This window comes from Strix uralensis, chromosome 24 (assembly GCF_047716275.1).
Source record: "Strix uralensis isolate ZFMK-TIS-50842 chromosome 24, bStrUra1, whole genome shotgun sequence".
Classification (NCBI taxonomy): Eukaryota; Metazoa; Chordata; class Aves; order Strigiformes; family Strigidae; genus Strix; species Strix uralensis.
In genome coordinates this window covers 8,475,751-8,493,257 of record NC_133995.1, presented here as the reverse complement: position 1 = coordinate 8,493,257, position 17,507 = coordinate 8,475,751, and the positions used below count along the sequence as shown (strand labels likewise).

At 52.7% G+C, this 17,507-nt stretch overlaps 3 protein-coding genes across 4 annotated transcripts; all 3 read right to left on the bottom strand.

Moving 5' to 3' along the window:
• Positions 1 to 85: 85 nt before the first annotated feature.
• Positions 86 to 3,790, bottom strand: LOC141954459 (11-beta-hydroxysteroid dehydrogenase 1-like). Its single transcript, XM_074894021.1, has 6 exons — positions 3,587 to 3,790; positions 2,907 to 3,037; positions 2,201 to 2,312; positions 1,883 to 2,068; positions 1,213 to 1,356; positions 86 to 806 (listed from the first exon to the last, which is right to left on the bottom strand). The coding sequence occupies exons 1-6, from the start codon at positions 3,672 to 3,674 to the stop codon at positions 586 to 588; spliced, it is 882 nt and encodes a 293-aa protein (XP_074750122.1). The 5' UTR covers positions 3,675 to 3,790; the 3' UTR covers positions 86 to 585.
• Positions 3,791 to 5,132: 1,342 nt separating this feature from the next.
• On the bottom strand, positions 5,133 to 10,177 carry LOC141954458 (11-beta-hydroxysteroid dehydrogenase 1-like). 2 transcript variants are annotated; one of them, XM_074894018.1, is made up of 7 exons: positions 10,041 to 10,177; positions 9,843 to 9,934; positions 9,104 to 9,234; positions 8,405 to 8,516; positions 7,562 to 7,747; positions 6,606 to 6,749; positions 5,133 to 5,584 (listed from the first exon to the last, which is right to left on the bottom strand). In XM_074894018.1, the coding sequence occupies exons 2-7, from the start codon at positions 9,928 to 9,930 to the stop codon at positions 5,328 to 5,330; spliced, it is 918 nt and encodes a 305-aa protein (XP_074750119.1). In that variant the 5' UTR covers positions 9,931 to 9,934; positions 10,041 to 10,177; the 3' UTR covers positions 5,133 to 5,327. The 2 variants fall into 2 exon arrangements, with proteins under 2 accessions (XP_074750119.1, XP_074750120.1); XM_074894019.1 differs by lacking the exon at positions 10,041 to 10,177 and having other exon boundaries at positions 9,104 to 9,272; positions 9,843 to 9,858.
• Positions 10,178 to 16,244: 6,067 nt separating this feature from the next.
• Positions 16,245 to 17,286, bottom strand: G0S2 (G0/G1 switch 2). The gene is made up of 2 exons (XM_074893476.1): positions 17,143 to 17,286; positions 16,245 to 16,848 (listed from the first exon to the last, which is right to left on the bottom strand). The coding sequence occupies exon 2, from the start codon at positions 16,815 to 16,817 to the stop codon at positions 16,512 to 16,514; it is 306 nt and encodes a 101-aa protein (XP_074749577.1). The 5' UTR covers positions 16,818 to 16,848; positions 17,143 to 17,286; the 3' UTR covers positions 16,245 to 16,511.
• Between the last annotated feature and the right edge of the window lie 221 nt (positions 17,287 to 17,507).

Sequence of the window (17,507 nt, the reverse complement as noted above, 5' to 3'; positions counted from 1 at the left end):
CGCAGGGAGGTCGGTTTAACCAGCTGGGCGCTGGTAAGGGCTCTGTGCCTATGCACGTGGGAAAGGAACACAAGGAAAAGCAGAGATCTTGGAAAGTAACGTAGGGTTTATTTTTACAAAGATCAGCCTAGAAGGGATACATGACAAAAAATTTCCTGGTTCAAAGACCCTCTTGTGCCTTTGGGTGGTTTGTGCTGCTTGGCCCGAATCCTTGTGCTGGGCCGAGGCTCAGCTCGCTTCCCGCAGCGCTCGGCACCGCTGCCTTCGCGGCTTTTGGTAGGGGAGCAGTTTCTGGAGGTCAAGCAGGAAAACCTGCTGGTGAGCAAGACACTGGCAGCAGATCCTGCTGCCAGGAGCCTCTCTGAAGTGCCTCTTGGTCGGAAAAAGCCAGTTGCAAAGAGTTCATTACTGAAAAGGACAATTTCACGCTGCGTGTTACAGGCTTCTGGTGTGTCCTGTCTCAGGTTGCCAGGGGCTGCCCCAGTGCCCCAGTGCCATGGGAAAGGGCACTCGAGTAGCTGGATTTAACACCCAAATCCCTCGTGCCTGGCCCAAGGTGTCCCGGAGCGTTCGCCACCCCAGGGGCTATGTTCTTCTGATGTTTTCCACCTCATAGTTGCTCCTGATGAAGGAGTCGAGTAAGTCGGGGGCTATGTTCCGGAGGAGGAGCAGGCTGCCCACTGCCCCGGCTGGGTAGTGCAGCTCCCGCTGGCGCAGCGCCCCGCTCCTGATGATTTCCAGCGCGCACTCCTCCTTGGGCGCTGGTGTGCTCCGGATGACGTGGGAGATCGCTTGCACGGCGTTTTCTGGGGAGACGGGATGACAGGGAGGGAGGGAGGAGCAGTGTCAGATGGAGGGGCTGCCACAGGCACCACCGGCTCAGTTGGGGTGTCTGCAGCTTCCTCTAACAAACCAACAAGCTCTGGGGATCAGACCTACTTAACAAGGCTTAGAATAGTTCAAATGAATAACAATTATAGTGATAGCCTTCCCATTCCTTTCCACCTCCTGAGTGACCATAGGACGGAATCCCCACCTCCCCTGGGTTTACTGCAAGGACAGCAGAGTCAGAGGTCCCAGGCCACGCTTTTGAAAGAGTTGGGGTCCCAGTTGCGCAGTGGCAAAGCGCCGTGCTGAGCACCCCAGGGCCACAGGGAGGGTGGTGGCTCGGCTCTGTCTGGGAACACGGGGCCCCAGCGATGCTGAGCTTACCTGTGTTGATGTAGCCCAGGATGCAGAGTGTGATGGAGACGTTGACCTTGTCTATGATGAATTCATGTCGCAAGGAGCTGAAAAATCCCTCTAAGGCAAACTTAGTTGCAGAATAGGAAGCGGCAAACGGGGAGCCAATTTTACCTGAAGCAGAGACACAACGTCAGCGTTTGTACACTGGGCAGACACAAGGCTGCATGGCTCTTCCTTCCTCTTGCCCTTCAAGTAGCTACAATATTGTGATTTAGGGTGACAGAATAAGCTGCCACAAATGCTTAAGAGAAATAAACGAATGCAGGAATGTTTGAAATGTAACATATGGCATACAATGGCATGAAGTACCTTCAGTTGTGGGTGATACTGTTGTTGTATTCCCGCATATATACAGCGAATGCACATGTAATATGTGGCCAGGCACATAACCTGCAGTGGTGCACCATCGACTGCAGTGCATGAAGGTGACTAGTGGGACGGGACACACAATATAAATCCCCCAGAGGACTTGAATTGTGCATCGAGGATATAAACATATGCTGATCCCAACTCCCGGTGGGGTGGCTTTCTGCCTTATGGTCCTTATGCTGTGTTTTGAAGAAGAGCCGCAGCAGGGATCCCTCGCAGGCAGAGGAAGGGATGTGGGCAGGGAGAGCCCAGCCCCTTGTGTGCTCACCCGCCACGGATGAAACGACAACGATGCTGCCCTCGCTCTCCTTCAGCATGGGCAGGGCAGATACGGTCATTGCCACGTAACTGAGGAAGTTGGTCTCCAGGAGCTTTCGTACTTGCCCAACATCCCCGTTGAAGTAGTTGAAGTAGCTGTAACCAATGTGATTTAGGATGAGCATATCGAGGCCTCCTGCAAGCAGAGCACGTTCGCTATTAGCACCCAGCATCAAAAAACAAAGCAGCTTCTCGGTGGCAGGGATGGCCCCGAAATGTAGCGTGGGGTGTGTTGGGGAGTGAGGAGGGGCAGCTCCCCACCACCTACCCCAGGTGTTCTCAGCCTCCCTCACCACCACTGCGGGGAATGTGGTGTCCTCCATGGAGCCGCTCACGTAGCGGGCGGAGGCAGCACCCAGCTCGAGGCACCGCTCCACAACCTGCAGCAACCGCGAGAACAGTGTTAGTGTCCAGGGACTCCCTTCCCACAGGCGCCCCTGTCCCACAAAGGCTGGTGCTGTCTAGGGGTGGGTGGGCAGCGCATCTCCCTGTCCCACTGGAAACCCTCCTCCCTTCATGGGAGGAGAAGCCTTGCTCAGTGAAATGTTTCTGGCTGCAGAGTTAAACAATGGCACATCTGAGCCAAATATTTAGTATTTATCAATAGGGACATGATTGCTTAATTTTGATTGTTGTATACAGGATGCAAAACCAGTTCAGACTTTGAGAAAGGGCAAGGGTTGATCAGACCAGGACTTGGGCAGGCTAGTGTTGTCCTTGGTGGTGAAGATCAGAATTCACAGCTGAAGACTGCGGGGGAAGAAACGTTGTGCTGTCAGCATTGAAAATGCAATTTGTTGCGGGGTGTGTGTGTGTTAGACCAGGCTCATGCTGGGGAAATGCTGGGTTCATCTGTAGGGTGTCTGCCATCCCCGTGTGCCCGTGCTGGGGTGAATATCCGCATTCTCTCTGCCTGTGGACTTCTGGATTGCAAATGTGTTTTGCCAGCCCGACACGCTCTGCTTGCCATTTACTTTCTGCAGCTTGGCCTCCGTCCGTGCCGTGAGCAGTAGGTGGGCCTCCATGCGCGCCAGGTGATATGCCACCTGCTCTCCGATGCCGCTGCTGGCTCCCGTCACGATCACCCGCTTACCCCGGAGCATCTCTGGAGAGGAGGGCACAGAGCTCAGAGCTGGCAGAGCCCCCACACGCGGGCACTGCGGCTCCTCTCGGCCCCTGCCACCCCTTGGCTCTGGGCATGGGGAGCTGCCCTGCTCGCACAGACCCCGACTGGAGTCTGGGCGTTAATCCCAGTTTAGTGGGGAGCACATGCAAGGTTCAAGCTCTGCATCTGGTCTGGTCTTGGGAGCGGCTTTTGGAAGTGGCAGGAGTTGACTAATAAAAGGATTAAATGTTTAAAGTGGAAAACTGCACGTTTCCTAAACAATTCACTGAGATCAGACGCTTACTGTGTGTCCCAGCAGGCCCAGTGTAATCCCGTGAGCGTTCCTGTGCAGCACAGGGTGCTCTGAGGCCCCATGCCAGGGCCTGGCTGTGACCCCCTCCGAGCCCTCAGCCCTCCTGCCCTTTGACTTTTCCCGCTGCGCTCTGACCCTTCCAATGGCCTGCGCTCTTCTGCGCAGGCACACGCTGCTGCCGGCAGCAGCCTTGCTGATTGTGCTTTTAAAGCGTGATTTTTTTTCCTATGACTTACCTTCATTGAAATTCTCAGGTGCTGAATAAAAATAAAGAGCCAGCGCCAGTCCCAGCAAGGGGATGAAAATCTTCAGGAGCAGACCCATCCCTCCGCAAAAGCGCAGGCAGGAGTGAGGCAGACTCCGCGGCGCTGACCGCGGGGAGGTGGATGTGTCAGCAGGTTGCAAATGGGGCTGGGAGCGATAGCAGTTTTGAACTGGTTCTTATCTTGTACAAGTTTGCCGGTATCTGTTGGACCTTTTCTTTGCACTTCCTGTGATTTAGCAAACATTAACCTAAAGGAGGGAGTTGCTTTGGACTTTAGGCTGTCCCTTTGCACCCTTGTCCTGCCTGGAGTTTCAGGTGTGTTTGAGAGTGGTGAAGGGAAGGCACAGCTCTGTAGAGCAGTGGGCGTGTGTTTTGGTGGCTGCCTTTGTGCTGGGACACTTGTGTCCCCTCAGGGCAGACCTCCATGGGATGGACATCCTTCTCTCTCTCCACTCCACATCTAAAACAGGGGAAACGCTTCCCTTCCCCGCTGGCTGCTGCAAGGATTATCAGTCAGCAGTATCACTGTGGTACAGGCTCACAGGAACATCTAGAGAGCAGGGCCGGAGAAACTTGTGGTTTTAGACCCTTATCAGTGCTTCTGTCTTACCCTATGTGATACCACCATTGGTGTAACACTGACGGTTTATTGGGTGGCTCTTACACCTGAAAAAATGTGCTCGTCTTGAGGAATCCACTGATGGCAAAAGGCAGCAAAAAAGCCGAGTGGATGAGTAATAAAGATCTTCAGCTCTCAGAAGCATTGTCTGTAGCACTGCTCAGCACCTGCCTGGGCGTATGGTGAAAGGGTTTGCAAATAATTTTCTGAAATGCTTAAAGGGCAAGACCCCCTCTGTGGGGACTGGTTTGTGTAAGTGACCTCAGGATAAGGAGAACAGAAATGCCAGTCCCCGCTTTCCTTTAGAAAGTGAGGCGCAAACCAATCCTGGGGAGTGCTTCTGTGGGATGGGTTTAGGGAAGTTTTGCCTTGCTTAGTCTTGGGACAGGTACCAGTTAGTGCTGGAGTGGCCAGAACCGTGGCACATGTCAGTGCATCAGCTCGGGCTGCCAGGGCCGGGGCAGCAGCGCAGAGCTCGCTGCAGGCTGGGGCTTGGGTTTCGCCTTCAGCTCCTGGGCCCGAGCCCTCGGCTCAGGGCAGTGACGCGGCAGCTCCGTGTGTCTCGGAGGCATTTCCCAGTTACAGTGCCGGTGTCAGAAACTGTCTGCCAAGTTGAGAAAGCTTTGCTTGGGGTAAAAACTTGCATTTAATCTGGCCAATGAACTAATAGGCTGGAAGAGAGTTATTCCTAAAATGAGATGGATTATTGCAAGGTGGGGGGGCGAACTGGGGGGCTGCGGGGTGGAGGAGCAAACCAGGGGGCAGAGGAGCAAGCAGAGGGTCAAACTGGGGGGCAAACCAGGTGTCAAACTGTGCAGGTGGTGGGGTTGGGCCCGTTTACAGCAGCGTTTAGTGGTGCAGAAAGGGGCTCAAACACCCCACGGAACACACAAAGCTCTTCGGTTAGTAATTTTTATTTCGGAATTCGTTTGTTCCTCCTCCTCCCCAGCCGGGGGAAGGGGCCGAGGTGCTCCGGGGCAGACCGGACCCGTGAGCTCCCCGAAGAGCTGGGCGGGGGGGCGGTGTCCCGGGCCCGCCCCGCCGGCGCGGGTGGGTGCTGCACCGCGGGGCCCTCCCGCCGCGTCCCCCGCCGTTAGTTACGGCTCAGCGAAGGCGCGGCGGGGGGCGAGGGCCCCCCCCCGGGTCCGTCCAGCCGGTAGCGGCTCCGCACCAGGTAGTCGAGCAGCTCCGCGGCCCAGTCGCGCAGCAGCAGCGGCAGCCGCGTGGAGCCGTACCGGTAGTAGAGCTCGCGCCGGCGCAGCGCCGCCCCCTTCAGGATCTCCAGCGCGCACTCGGCGCGGGGCGCAGGTACCGCCGCCAGCAGCGCCCCCGCCGCGCGCACCGCGCGCTCTGCGCCGGAACGGGCCGTCAGGCCGCGGGGCAGGGAGCGAACCGGGGGACACACCGGGGAGGGGGGGGCGAGGAGCGAGCCGGGGGGCGAACTGGGGGGGGTCAGGGGGCCGAGGAGCAAACTGGGGTGTGAACTGGGGGGGCTGAGGGGCGGAGGTGTGAACTGGGGGCAGCGGAGCAAACTGGGGGTCAAACCAGGGGGTCAAGAAGCAAACTGGGGGGGGCGAACTGGGGGGCTGTGGGGTGGAGGAGCAAACCAGGAGGCAGAGGAGCAAGCAGAGGGTCAAACTGGGGGGCAGAGGAGTAAATTGGGGAGGCAAACTGGGTGTCAAACGAGGGGGCTGAGGAGCAAACTTGGGGGATGAAGCAGGGGGGAAAACCAGGGGGCTGGGGGTGAACGAAGGGACAAACGGGGGGCTGAAGGCTGGAGGAGCAAACTGGGGAGGCCAGAGGAGCAAACTGAGGGTCAAACTGGGGGGTGAACTGGGGGTCAAACCGGGGGGGAACAGAGGAGCAAAGCGGGGGGCAGAGGAAGGCCATCTCGGTTCATGTGAGGCAGGGTGGGGGGGGAGAGAGGGGCCTGCAAACTGTTTGTTCAAATGGGACCTAGTGGGACGCGCATCGGAACGGGGTAAATTCAAGAGCCCGAGTTCCTCCCCGCTGCCTGCACCACGTGCCTGCACCCCCCACGCATCGCTGTGGCATCAGTGGATGGGATTAATGGGGGTGGGGGGGGGGCTGGCACAGCCTGACAGGCAATTAGCACATCCCAGCCTGTATGTGGCAGCTGGTTTTATGTAGCATGGGGAAAGAACGGAGTTCTGAGACTGTTTTTTAGTAGGATCCCCAAGAGACACAAGCGTGTGTTGCACGTGCTCATGCTATGGCAGGGCTGGAGGAAGAGTGGCAGAGGTGAAGGGGGAGAGGCGGTGGCAGAAGGAGGTGAAGGGCAGGGTAGGACACAGGGATGGGGATGGATGCTTGGCCCATGATCGCCCTGATCAAACAGCACTCCTCTTACCAGTATCGATGAAGCCGAGGATGCAGAGTGTGATGGAGACATTGACGCTCTGAATGCTGAATTCCTGCCTCAGGGAGCTGAAAAATCCGTCCAAGGCAAACTTAGTTGCAGAGTAGGGGACCGTGAAGGGAAAGCCAACTTTACCTGGACACAGAGTGAAGTTTCGTTATAACGCAGAAAGCTGCTCTGCTTAAACCTCTGTTTTTCCCTTCATCAGATAAAGTATGTTACTCAAAGGGAGTTTACTGTTAGTGAAATGTCATCCTGGCACCCGAACAGCAGCATTACAAATATTCCTGTCGGCTTCCAGCTCTTTTAAGGCCTTAAGGCCAACGCCATGGTTCATGTCTCTGCTCGGGGTGTGAGCAACCCGCAGTAACTCTGAAACCCTCAGCGGGGAGAGATAGAGCCAAGTTTAAACCCCTGTCTCTGGATACTGAGCGAAGCGGATCACCGGAAGAATACCCAGCGTACTGGCTGGGAGTGCAGACATCTGTTAGTAATTTAGTTTCCTGACTTAACAGAAATTCATTAGAACAGAGTTATGTTTTTGTGAATAGAGTCAGTCAATAACTCACTCTCCAAATATTAGCAGGAACTTGACCTACCAAACCAAGATGAACAGTCAGAAAAGCAATGCAGTGAGAAGTTACCACATTTCCACTTCTCTTCAGAAAACTGGGGGTATAGGAGCTCTGCTGCTCTAATGAGCCTGACACCAGGGTGGGGGGGTTTAATTACAAGGCTGGTCAAAAAGCAAGCTGGGGCGATTGGCTTGCATCAGAGAACACATTCCATCAAGAAAATATATTTTGGGTTGTTTTGAAGTTTGAGTGTGTTAAGCAGTTATGGATCCTTTAGGATGCCTGGTGTCTCTGCATCCTACTTGCTTCTGAATGTCAGCCCATGGTGTCTTTTGACTGAATTCCACGTCACCTACCTCTCTCCCCACTCACCCGCCATGGATGAAACCACCACGATGCTGCCCTCGCTCTCCTTCAGCATGGGCAGGGCAGACACGGTCATTGCCACGTAGCTGAGGAAGTTGATCTCCAGGAGCTTTCGTACGTGCCCAACGTCCCCATCGAAATAACCAAAGTACGATGTGCCAACGTGATTAAGAATCAGCATGTCTAGGCCCCCTGCAAGCAGAGGAGCAAGCATTAGTGCTTGGGGGAGAGGGCTACAACCAGCAAAACGGCCTATCCTGGGAGCAGAATAAACATAATTTAAAAAAAAAAATTTTTGGGTCAGAGCTGTGGCCTGTTATCTCTGGAGTAGGGATATAGTCAGAATGGTGGCTGCCAGTAACAATTTTGTTGTGATTTTTTTTTTTTTTTTTTTTTTCCCCTGGTTCAAAACATAAATACCATGACACAAGGGAGATCACCCTTAAGTTGTCTGTGGGTCCGGGGTGGGAGAGGGAGCACTCCACAATGAGCTGAAATATTGCATTTCCATAGCCATGACCCATGGCCACAAAAGCAAGGCTGCTGTGGGCCTGATGGACAGTTTCAGACCACAGTAGCTGGGGGTGATGAAATCCAGGATTATGATACTGAACAGGATATCATGCAAGCACAGTGCTGAAATCGAGAGCGTAGTTCAGCTTGAGCTGGAGTGATGAAGCCAGGCAGACAAGCGGGACTGCGAAGGGCAGAATTAGAGAAAAATCTCTCCTGTCTCACCCTGTCTCCATCTCTCCAGCTTTTTTTAGTGGGCACGTGGCAAAAAGCAGCACAGCCAAAGCAAGATGTGATGTCCCACCGCCATTTGCGGAGAACAGGCTATAAACGTACCCAGGGAGGCCTCTGCCTCCTTCACCACGTGCTCGGCGAAGGCCATGTCCTCCATGGTGCCGCTGACGTACCGCGCCGAGGCTGCCCCCAGCTCCAGGCACCGCTCCACCACCTGCCACACCAACACGATGTGTCAGAAACCCCTTTCCCTGCCCTGGGAAGCCTGGCGTGGTAGCAAAAGAGGGTGTCTGGGCTCCCTGTGATGTGTCCCTGCCTTAAAACAGTGGTTTGGAGTTTCGGGAGTATGTTTGGAGCCTTTTAAGCTTCAAAGGGAACATAAAAAATTATTCCTTTGGTGAATGCGTTGCCCAAGGCAGTCTGGCGCTCTCTCGGTGCAGTCTGTGCCGGAATTGCATGCGTGTAGAGTGAGCAGGAGCTTGTATATCACTGGAGTGGAATGAGGGTGTGTGTGTGCTGAGGGAGCCTGTGCGTATGGGGATGTGTATGCAGAACGAAGCGAGTTCAAATATGTGCGATGCGGAGTGCCTGTGTCTGCAGGAGAGGGATTTCTGTGCACGCAGGAGCCCCAGACAGCACAAGTATGTGCACCCGTGGACAGAACTGCCTATCTGGTGTTTGTGCCCTGGCAGTTACCTGTGGTATATCCGTGCATGTACCTGTGATGTGAGACTGGCCTTCATGTGTGTGTTTGTGCACCGCCGTGAGCGTGCATGTGTGAGTGCTCAGCTTGCCATTTACTTTCTGGAGCTTGGCCTCTGTCCGTGCTGTGATCAAAATGTGGGACCCCATCCGTGCCAGGTGATAAGCCATCTGCTCGCCAATCCCAGTGCTTGCTCCGGTGACAATCACCCGTTTCCCTTTCAGCATCTCTGGGGACCGAGGCACAGGGATTTAATTTATCCAAACGCTATTTAAAAAAATAATAATTAAAAAAATCCCCTAATGCCCTTCAGAGTAAGTAGTTAATTGGAAGCAAAGTGAGCCTGGAAGCACAAAGCACCCGGCACCAGGATGTCTCTTCCATCTGCTGGGAAGAGCTGTGCTGCGGAGCAGCTGCTGCTCCTCGCTGGATGCAGTGACCCGGGGACAGTGCTCGACTCTGTCGGTGGTTTTTTCCCCAAGTCAGACACAATTTACAAACACCCCAACTATTTTGTAATAAAAAATCATCCACTATGTGCATGCTTCAAAACTTAAAATTGAACATTTAAAAGCCATGCTTATAAATTCTGCTACATGCTGGAAAAGGGAGCCCTCTCTGTCTCAGACCCCCTGCCTCACCTGCTCCCTCAGGAATTATTTCTGCATATTACTGGCTCAGTTTGATTTCAAATCAAAGTTAAAACAACTTTCCAGTATCAGCCACCACACAGAGCCTCGGACATGGTTTGGTCCAAGCTCTGTACAGTTTCTATGCAAAACACTCAAATGTGACTTAATATTCTTCCTTAAAGACAAATTCACTTTTAATACTTACCTGGTTTGAAATTCTCCCTCGCAGAATAAAACCAGAAGGCCAAAACCAATCCCAAAAAGGGAATGAGAATCTTTTGCAACCGACCCATCCCACTGTGGAGTCAGGAAATAAAGCATGAGAGAGAAGGGAGGGAAAAAAAACCCTCTGCAGAGCTGCTCCAGAGGGAAGCAGCAATGCCAACACTTAAAAACCTGTTACCGAAGGCACTGCAGCTTCCAAAGCACTGGAAAATCACGGGTGGATGGATAAGTGAAGCAAACCCTTTGATTTGCTCCCCGCTGGAGCTGGCAAGCCTCGGCCTAACCAGCAGTGCCGTTTGGGTTCTGCCCGGCTCTTTTCATATTTCCTGTCCTACGTTAAAATGCAGAATTTTGCACAACACCCTGGAAGAGGTGTGTCTTTGCTGAGCAGCGTCAAGTTTCACTTCGAGAACATCAGAGGCAGCCTAGTGCAGGTGGTCAAACATTGCCTTTTATTCCTGCTGGCACTGTCCGTGGGTGCACGCGGGGATGCAGTCTGGGTCCGGTCGCTCGCAGCGGGTCAGGCACCGGGGGCTGCTGCTGCTGCGGGGGGTCGTGTGGCAGATAAAGTCCTTTGCTCCCCTGGCGTTCCCACCCCAAAGCAGCTGCCTGCCGCTGGGATGCTGGGCAGCAGGGGCCTGGCAGCACGTACCAGCCCCAAAAATGCTTTGCTGAGGCAAGGTTTATTTTTTTTATCCCTACCGACTCCTGTGAGCAGATGAGGGAGTGGGGGCTGAGCTGAACCGATCGCCAGGGGTGCAACCCTCCGAGGGGCCATTCAGGCACAGAGAATGAAATACTGAATTTTGTTTTCTGCACAGAAACGTGTCCTTGCTTCTGTGGTTCCTGCTTCGAGTTTTGCAGGAGCTTTGTTCTTACTTTTAAGTGAATATATTCTGAGGAAAAAATGCATAACATCCGCTAGCTCCCTGAGTCTCAGCAGCAGCACATTCAATGCCATCGATCTTACGCAACAGGTATAAACTATGTTCCAGCCTTGGTCTGGCGCTGGGATCTTCATTGTGGAGCACCAGCACCTGCTGTGCTGCTGGGCTGGGGACACACTGGGGGCCCTTCCTGCGCTCCTGGACCTGCCTCGCTGGATGGAGCCTCTGCCTTCACCGCAGGGAGAGCCGTGTTTGCCAGGACAGGAGCCTCCTCCGCAGCGCAGGGGCTGCACCATGCTCTGATTTACGTGGGCACAATGCTGTGGTTGTCCCACTTGGACCCCTCTACCATGACCAGCCAGAAAGAACTATTTAAAGATTAATTTTTCTTTTCCCCCTATTGCAGCTTTAATATAAGGATGATTTAATTTAATGGCACAGCTGGTAGGGCAGTGGAGCTCTCTAGCATTGCTTCTGCTTTATAATTTTTTTCTTTTTTGCCTTTCTACTTCAGTCTCAACTTTCCCTCCAGTAAGAAGTACTCCACCCACACTTGGTCAGGTAACACTCTGCCTTTTCCTGCCTCCCTTTGCTTTGAACTTAGGTCAGGATCATGGGACAGCTGTTTCATTCCTTGGCTTGAAAAAAAAATGAACTAATTAACCTTCCTTCAGCTGTGATGTTGTCTGTGTTGCTGGCAGGGAGAGAGGCTCTTTTCAGATCTTGTTTATTGCTAGCGTTAGGATACTGCAATAAAGCAATAACTGTCAACCTTTGTGCGCCGTCTGCAAGCGTGTCGGGAAGGTATCGTGCTCTTTGCTCCGCGTCGGTGCGGGGAGACGGGCTGGAGGCGGGCGGGCGGTACGGGGGCCAAACGCTGCGCTTGCGTTGCCGATGTGTTAACGAGAATGGAGGGTTTGGTTTGGGGTTTTGTGCGAAACAAAGTAGCTGATAATAAAGGACTGAAATACTGAATATTTTGAGCATAACTTAAACTTTTTATAAAAGAGAATTTGTGGATGTGCCATTCAGGCTGTCCTGTGTGGAAATGAAGGCCGGGGGTGCTGGCGTGGTCCCCAGGAGGGCTGGGGGCTGCGGCAGCAGCAGGAGTTGCCAGATCTGGCTGCGTTTTCCTGCCCGTGGGTTTGCTCTTGGCCGCCTGTCACCCTTCCAGGGCACTGCTGCTCCTCACTCCCACTTGCAGCTTTTTCTGGGTTTGTTTTGCGGTATGCAACTTAAGAACTTGTTTTTAACCTTTTCCTGGGGGCGGGGAGTGAGGGAAGGGAGAGGAGGGCAGGAAGAGGCAACTGTGGAGAAGTGTTTTCTGATGGCAGCTGGTCCTGTCCCTGCTGCTGCCAAACCTTCTCGCCTTGGCAGAGGGGGGGCCTGGTGCCGTGCCAAGGGGGAGCAGCCCAGTGTGGCTGAAATGGCTTCACCCAAATTATCCTGGATGTGTCCCCCCGCCGCAGGTCGCTTCGGTATCGCTCATCTGTTTGAAGCTGTGTTTTTCCAGGGGTGATGCTCGGCGTTGTGCTAACTGCTCCGCACAGGGGGGGGTTCTTCATTTAGTGCTACCTGGAGCTCCCTTGGAGGAAACAAATATGTGAAGGAAACTTGTTCTGACAATAAACTGGCAGGGCAGCAGACAAGGGAGCTGGTACAGAGCCCCTGCCTGGTCTCCAGCCGGGTGCTGCCTGGAGGGAGCGTGTCCCAGGGCAGGGCTGGGGCTCGGGCAGGCTTGTGCATGCAGCTCAGGGACTCAAAAGCACTTGGTGGGAACTGGGATGCCACTTCTTTTTTTCCTCTTTTGAGTGATATTTGGCTTTTTTTCAACCCATTATTAAATCTTTGTTAAATGCAGAGGATTATATTTTTTTTCCTCCCCTCTTGTTTTCCTTTATCAAGTAGACATTGAAACATTATTTCTCATACCCAGCTCTCCCAGCATACTTTACCATCAACACATCTAATTAATTTCTTTAGATGGGATATCACCATTATAAAGGGCTGCCCTCAGTTATACACACATTAGGCTGATGTATGCGTCAACGTGATGCTGCTGGGCCATGACAGATGTGTGTGTGTGTTGGCACGGCCGCTCCCTGCCTCGGGTGGTGGCTCCTGGACACAGCCCACGGGCAGTGCCAACATCCTGCAAATGCCGTTGCTGTCACGGCTGCACCGCTCCTGAAAAATGCCCTCTCGGGTCCCAAGGGAGACTCAAGATGATCGTAGGACTGGGTTTGATTTGACATGATATTTCTACTTGCTGCTGGTTTAGAGAAAATACTGTGATGTTTAAGGCATATCTAAGCACAAAATTTATTTTTTTTCCTGCATGACCAAATTGGGAATTGCTGCCTTTGATATTTGATTGTTGGTACTGTGGCTGCTTTAAGTCTTGGCCACTGTCCATGTTCCCGATGCCCTTGGTGTTGGATGGCAGAAGCTGATAGGCTTATCTGGGCCCCTAATTTTAGCCTGGCAGCTCTTGAAACATCCAGAGTCCAAACTGCAAATATCGAGTGAGGACGAGATATTTGGCTCATGCCCTTGAAGAGATTGGCCTGTGAGGGAGGGCTGCTGGGTTTTAGGTGGCCGTCAACTCCACATGATGAAAGCCTGGATGACTCCAAGCTGAAATAAGATCTTTGAAGAGGTGTTGCAGAATGGGGATAAACACTCACCAGTTTTCATGCCAGCTGCAGTTTTCCTGAGGATTTAATGCACCAGGAAAATGTCCCATTTACAGGTTAAAGCAAGCTGAGTTCTGACAAGTCTTAAAAGACAGTAGCAGAAATCAACTTCATGTGACGCTCGGCAATCTAACTCACACCTTGGGCAATGTGTGGTCCTCCTCAAGAGCTTATCCCTCTGGACTTTGGTTTAAGTCAGTCTTAAGTGCTCCATATGCTTCTACACTGAAGCTTGCCTGAGGTGTCCTAACTAGTACTGACTGTACATCTTACTCCATCTGGTTGCTCTCTGATATATCCCAGTACTTATAATTAAAAATTCTCGTTACAATTCACACACAGGCTTTCAGAATGACTCTGCTGTGCTCCATTGCCAGTGTGTGTGGATGGTGGTTGCATGGGATTGTGTTTGTGGCAGTTGTACTGGCCAGGGCTTTCTGCAGTTTGTTGTGTCGAAATACAGATGTGAGAGGGCTCTGGAGATAGGGGTGGGAAACAGGCTGGTTTGGAGAGTCTTGCTGTGGTTTAAAGATAGGGAAGTTTGCTGAAGCCTTTTAATCTACTGCATCTGGCAAGTCTGTCATTCATCATTGTTAAAGGGATGTTAAATGGATTACTAAACCCCCATGCACACTGAATTTATCGTTGAGTGGTTTAAGTAAGACTTTATATAGTCATTGGGGTAAAATCAGCCATTAATATGTGTCTAATTAGCTCTGCAGAGAGCTGGTCCTGTCCAATATCGGTGCAATCCGCTGTGGAAATGGTAATGCGTAGGCTTGACCTCTCAGGCTGACCTTGCGGGGCAATATGTGGGAGGTAACGATCTCTGAGCTTGCAGTGCGTCAAGAGGCAGGAGATTGTCTTCTGCAGGACATGATTTTTCCGAGTTGGCTCCAGAACCACCGGCGCAGCGCGTGATTTAGCTGTCTAATCCCGTTAGCTGTCTTAGGAGGAACTATTTTGATTGTTCCACAAACCTCTTTGCTTTAAGCTCATAAACCCTGTGACTGGTTGACTGTGGGCAGCAAGGTGCTGGCACGATGCGAGGAGGCCCCGTACCTGGTGTGAAGACAACCTGGGTTTGCAGCTGCCTTGGACAAAGACGTGATTTTCATCTCGGTTTAATCCATTTATAAACAGTTTAGCCCTGCCGCAGCAGCGATGCTTCTGAATTGCGATAATGTGCGAGAGCTCGGGCCTGGCCATATTTTCACTCCTGATAAAGCCACGGACGTTCAGGTCCCTGGTTTATCCGTGCACCAAGCGTGCCGCGGTGAATTCCAGGTCAGCCTTCCCCATCCCTGAGGCTGTGCTGCAAGCTGTAACCTGCTTAAAGCTGGAACTGGGAGGGATGATGGATGCTCATCAGCTGATGACTTTGTTCAGGCCTGAATTCTCCTTTCATGTTTGCCCATGGAATTTCCATTGGTATCAACGAAGTGTCAGATTGTTCAACCTTGCCAGAGACCAGAAAGCTTGGTTATGGACTAAATGAAGTATTTCTCACAGGCTATTATTAATTTAATTGGACTCTGCTCTTTTCCCCATGAGGCAAGGGTACTTTATACTTGATTCAAAGCTTGAACAGAGTTTTTGTGCAGACTCAGTAGGATTCCTCCTCCGCAATGTGCTGCTGTTTTTTTTGTCAGAAATAATTGTCAGCAAAACATGTTGCATGGTTATGTATTACAAAAATGTAAGGGTGAACGTCAGCTGTGTTCCTGTATTTTCAGATTCTGATCTTAACATGTGCAGCTCTGGGAGGAGCTATACGTTTGGCACTGCTGTCAGGCAGTGCTTTTTCACTTTCCATCATCTGCTCCTGTTTGTATCGTTTTGCTTTTAGCTGGATAGTGGCATATCACAGAATCATCCAGGTTGGAAAAGATCTTGAAAATCACCTAGTCCAACCATTAGTCAAGCGACATATCGCAGGTACACCTCCCGGTGTCTGTGCGAGGTGTGTAGCCTGCTCCTGGCTGTGTCTTGGCCATCGAGCAGATCAAGAGGGATTTTCTGCCTCTGTCATCACTGGCAGGGACTACATCTCTCCCTGCTGTAGCGTGGTCGGGATCTTTCAGCTGTAGCTGTCTGGGGGGTTTGTTTGACTACTGTGACATAGTCCTGAATGCAACAGATTCTTACTAAGCCCAGGAAAGATTTTTAAATAGGTGAAAGTCCTCTAATGAGTCTGGCAATGCCCAGAAGCTTGGATCTCTGTTTCCACACCCTCCAAGCTGACTGTGCCATAATGTTTCTCCATGCTTCAGTTTTTCTGTCTGCGACATCCCGACAATACTGGAAGCTAATATTATTCTGCCCAATTAGGTGTCTGTAAGTGTGTTTGTGAAGGAGCCCAGGAAAGGCAGAAGATTTTTTAAAAGTTTTTTAGCTGTAGCCTGTTAGAGGATTGCTGGGGCTTGGACAGGTTTTTATTTAACAGTTCTGGGCATGTATGGCCGTGGCAGAGACAGGAATTCATGCCCCTAAACCCAGAGAACTCCATTACAACTCAACTCAGGGCATGTGTTGGTCACCTTTGTGAGACAAAGGCCACCTCCTCCCTCCACCTCAGTTGGCCCATTTTGGAAGGGAGCAGCTGCCAGAGGTATGGAAACTCCAACCCCCTCGCTCCCAGCACAGCCTCAGGGAGGGGGGGCTGTACTGGGAGGGTGCACCTGCCCCCCTCAGCTGTTCCCTGGTTATACCCCAGCTACTCCCAGAGGCATGAGTGAAACCTCTTTGCAAAATCAATAAGAGAAGGCTTTGAAAATAAATGCAGCTAGAGAGCATTGGTACCATATAAAATATTTATTGATTTTGCAAAATGTTGTAAAATGCATCTGTAATAAAAATAAGAAACCGTGCTGTGCATCTTGCACGTTTTTATACCAACAAAAGGTATTTTTTCCCCACTGCTGCACAGCAGCAAATAAAACCGTTCGCTTCTTTCAAGTCTTGCACTTGCGGTCTCCTCCTTCAGCCACCCCTTCTCTCTTCTTGCTGGAACCACCACCGGCTCGGACAGGACAGCAGAGTCTCTCGCGCTCGGCTGCGGGGCTCTCAGGACGCGTGCTGCCGGGTCACCAGGGCCCTCGGCATCGCCCCCGGCTTCTTGCTCTTTTCCAAGATCAAATCCTCCTGTTTCTGGGGAAGCATCTGCTCTCTCCTCGGGGCAGGTGTCTTCTCCTCCTCCTCCTCTAGCCTTCCTTCCGAGGTGAAGGGGCTGCACACTGTCTCCACCAGGCCGATAACCACCCCGAGGAAGGCCAGCACGCTGCCCAGCACGTACAGCTTCACCATCTTCCTGTTGGGCTTCTGGCTGAGCATTTCTTTGGCGAAGGGGATCAGCTCATGCATGGTTTCCATTTTTTTGCAGCAGATGCGGAAGATGTCAGTTCTACAAGAGAAGAGAGAGGGGGGACATGAGTTAAATCCAGCTGCGTTTCCCTGTAGCGGTCAGAGCCCTCCAGGCAGGCCAGGCTCTCCGCAGCCCCCCCGGCCCGGCTTTAAAGGGGGATTTTTGATTTTTGCTAGAGGCTCACTTGGGGAGAGTGTACCCACCCCCTCGCCCCGCCGTCCGGGCGGCTGTAGGAGGGAGCTGCCCGGCAGAGTAGACCCTTCGCAGCCGGAGCTGGGGGGAACCCAGCCGGACCCCACCCCCCCCGACACCCCCCCCATCGCACCCCCTTACCTGGCGGTGGCGGCTGCAGCGGGGCAGGGAAAGGGGCGGTGAGCGCTGCGGGCTGGGCTCGGCGGGGCTGGGCTGGGCTTAGCTGGGCTCGGTTCAGCTCAGCTCGGCTCCGCTGGCAGCTGCTGCCCGCCGCCTCCCGCCGCCGCCTTATATCGCCGCCGGGGCGGGCGGGGCCGGGGCGGGCGGCGTGTCCCGGGCCACCCCCCGCCGCCCTGGCAGCTCCTGCCCTTAATCCGGCCAGGCTAAAAAAAGCCCCCTTTTTTTTTTTTTTTTTAATAAAACTTCTTAGTGTTCTCCCCCACCCTCCTCCAAAAAAAAAAAAAAAAAAAAAAAAAAATTACCCCGAAGTCTGATTTCAGAGCCAG

What these genes read in the sequence shown, in the direction of transcription:
- LOC141954458 (XM_074894018.1), bottom strand. Translation starts at nt 9,930, where the DNA reads ATGGGTCGGTTGCAAAAGATTCTCATTCCCTTTTTGGGATTGGTTTTG. An exon ending in GAGGGAGAATTTCAAACCAG is followed by an intron (nt 9,235 to 9,842) that starts GTAAGTATTAAA and finishes CTCGGTCCCCAG; the next exon opens with AGATGCTGAAAGGGAAACGG. An exon ending in GGTGGTTTCATCCATGGCGG is followed by an intron (nt 6,750 to 7,561) that starts GTGAGTGGGGAG and finishes CTCTGTGTCCAG; the next exon opens with GTAAAGTTGGCTTTCCCTTC.
- G0S2 (XM_074893476.1), bottom strand. Translation starts at nt 16,817, where the DNA reads ATGGAAACCATGCATGAGCTGATCCCCTTCGCCAAAGAAATGCTCAGC.
- LOC141954459 (XM_074894021.1), bottom strand. Translation starts at nt 3,674, where the DNA reads ATGGGTCTGCTCCTGAAGATTTTCATCCCCTTGCTGGGACTGGCGCTG. An exon ending in GGAGGCTGAGAACACCTGGG is followed by an intron (nt 2,069 to 2,200) that starts GTAGGTGGTGGG and finishes CTCTGCTTGCAG; the next exon opens with GAGGCCTCGATATGCTCATC. An exon ending in CCTGGGCTACATCAACACAG is followed by an intron (nt 807 to 1,212) that starts GTAAGCTCAGCA and finishes CCGTCTCCCCAG; the next exon opens with AAAACGCCGTGCAAGCGATC.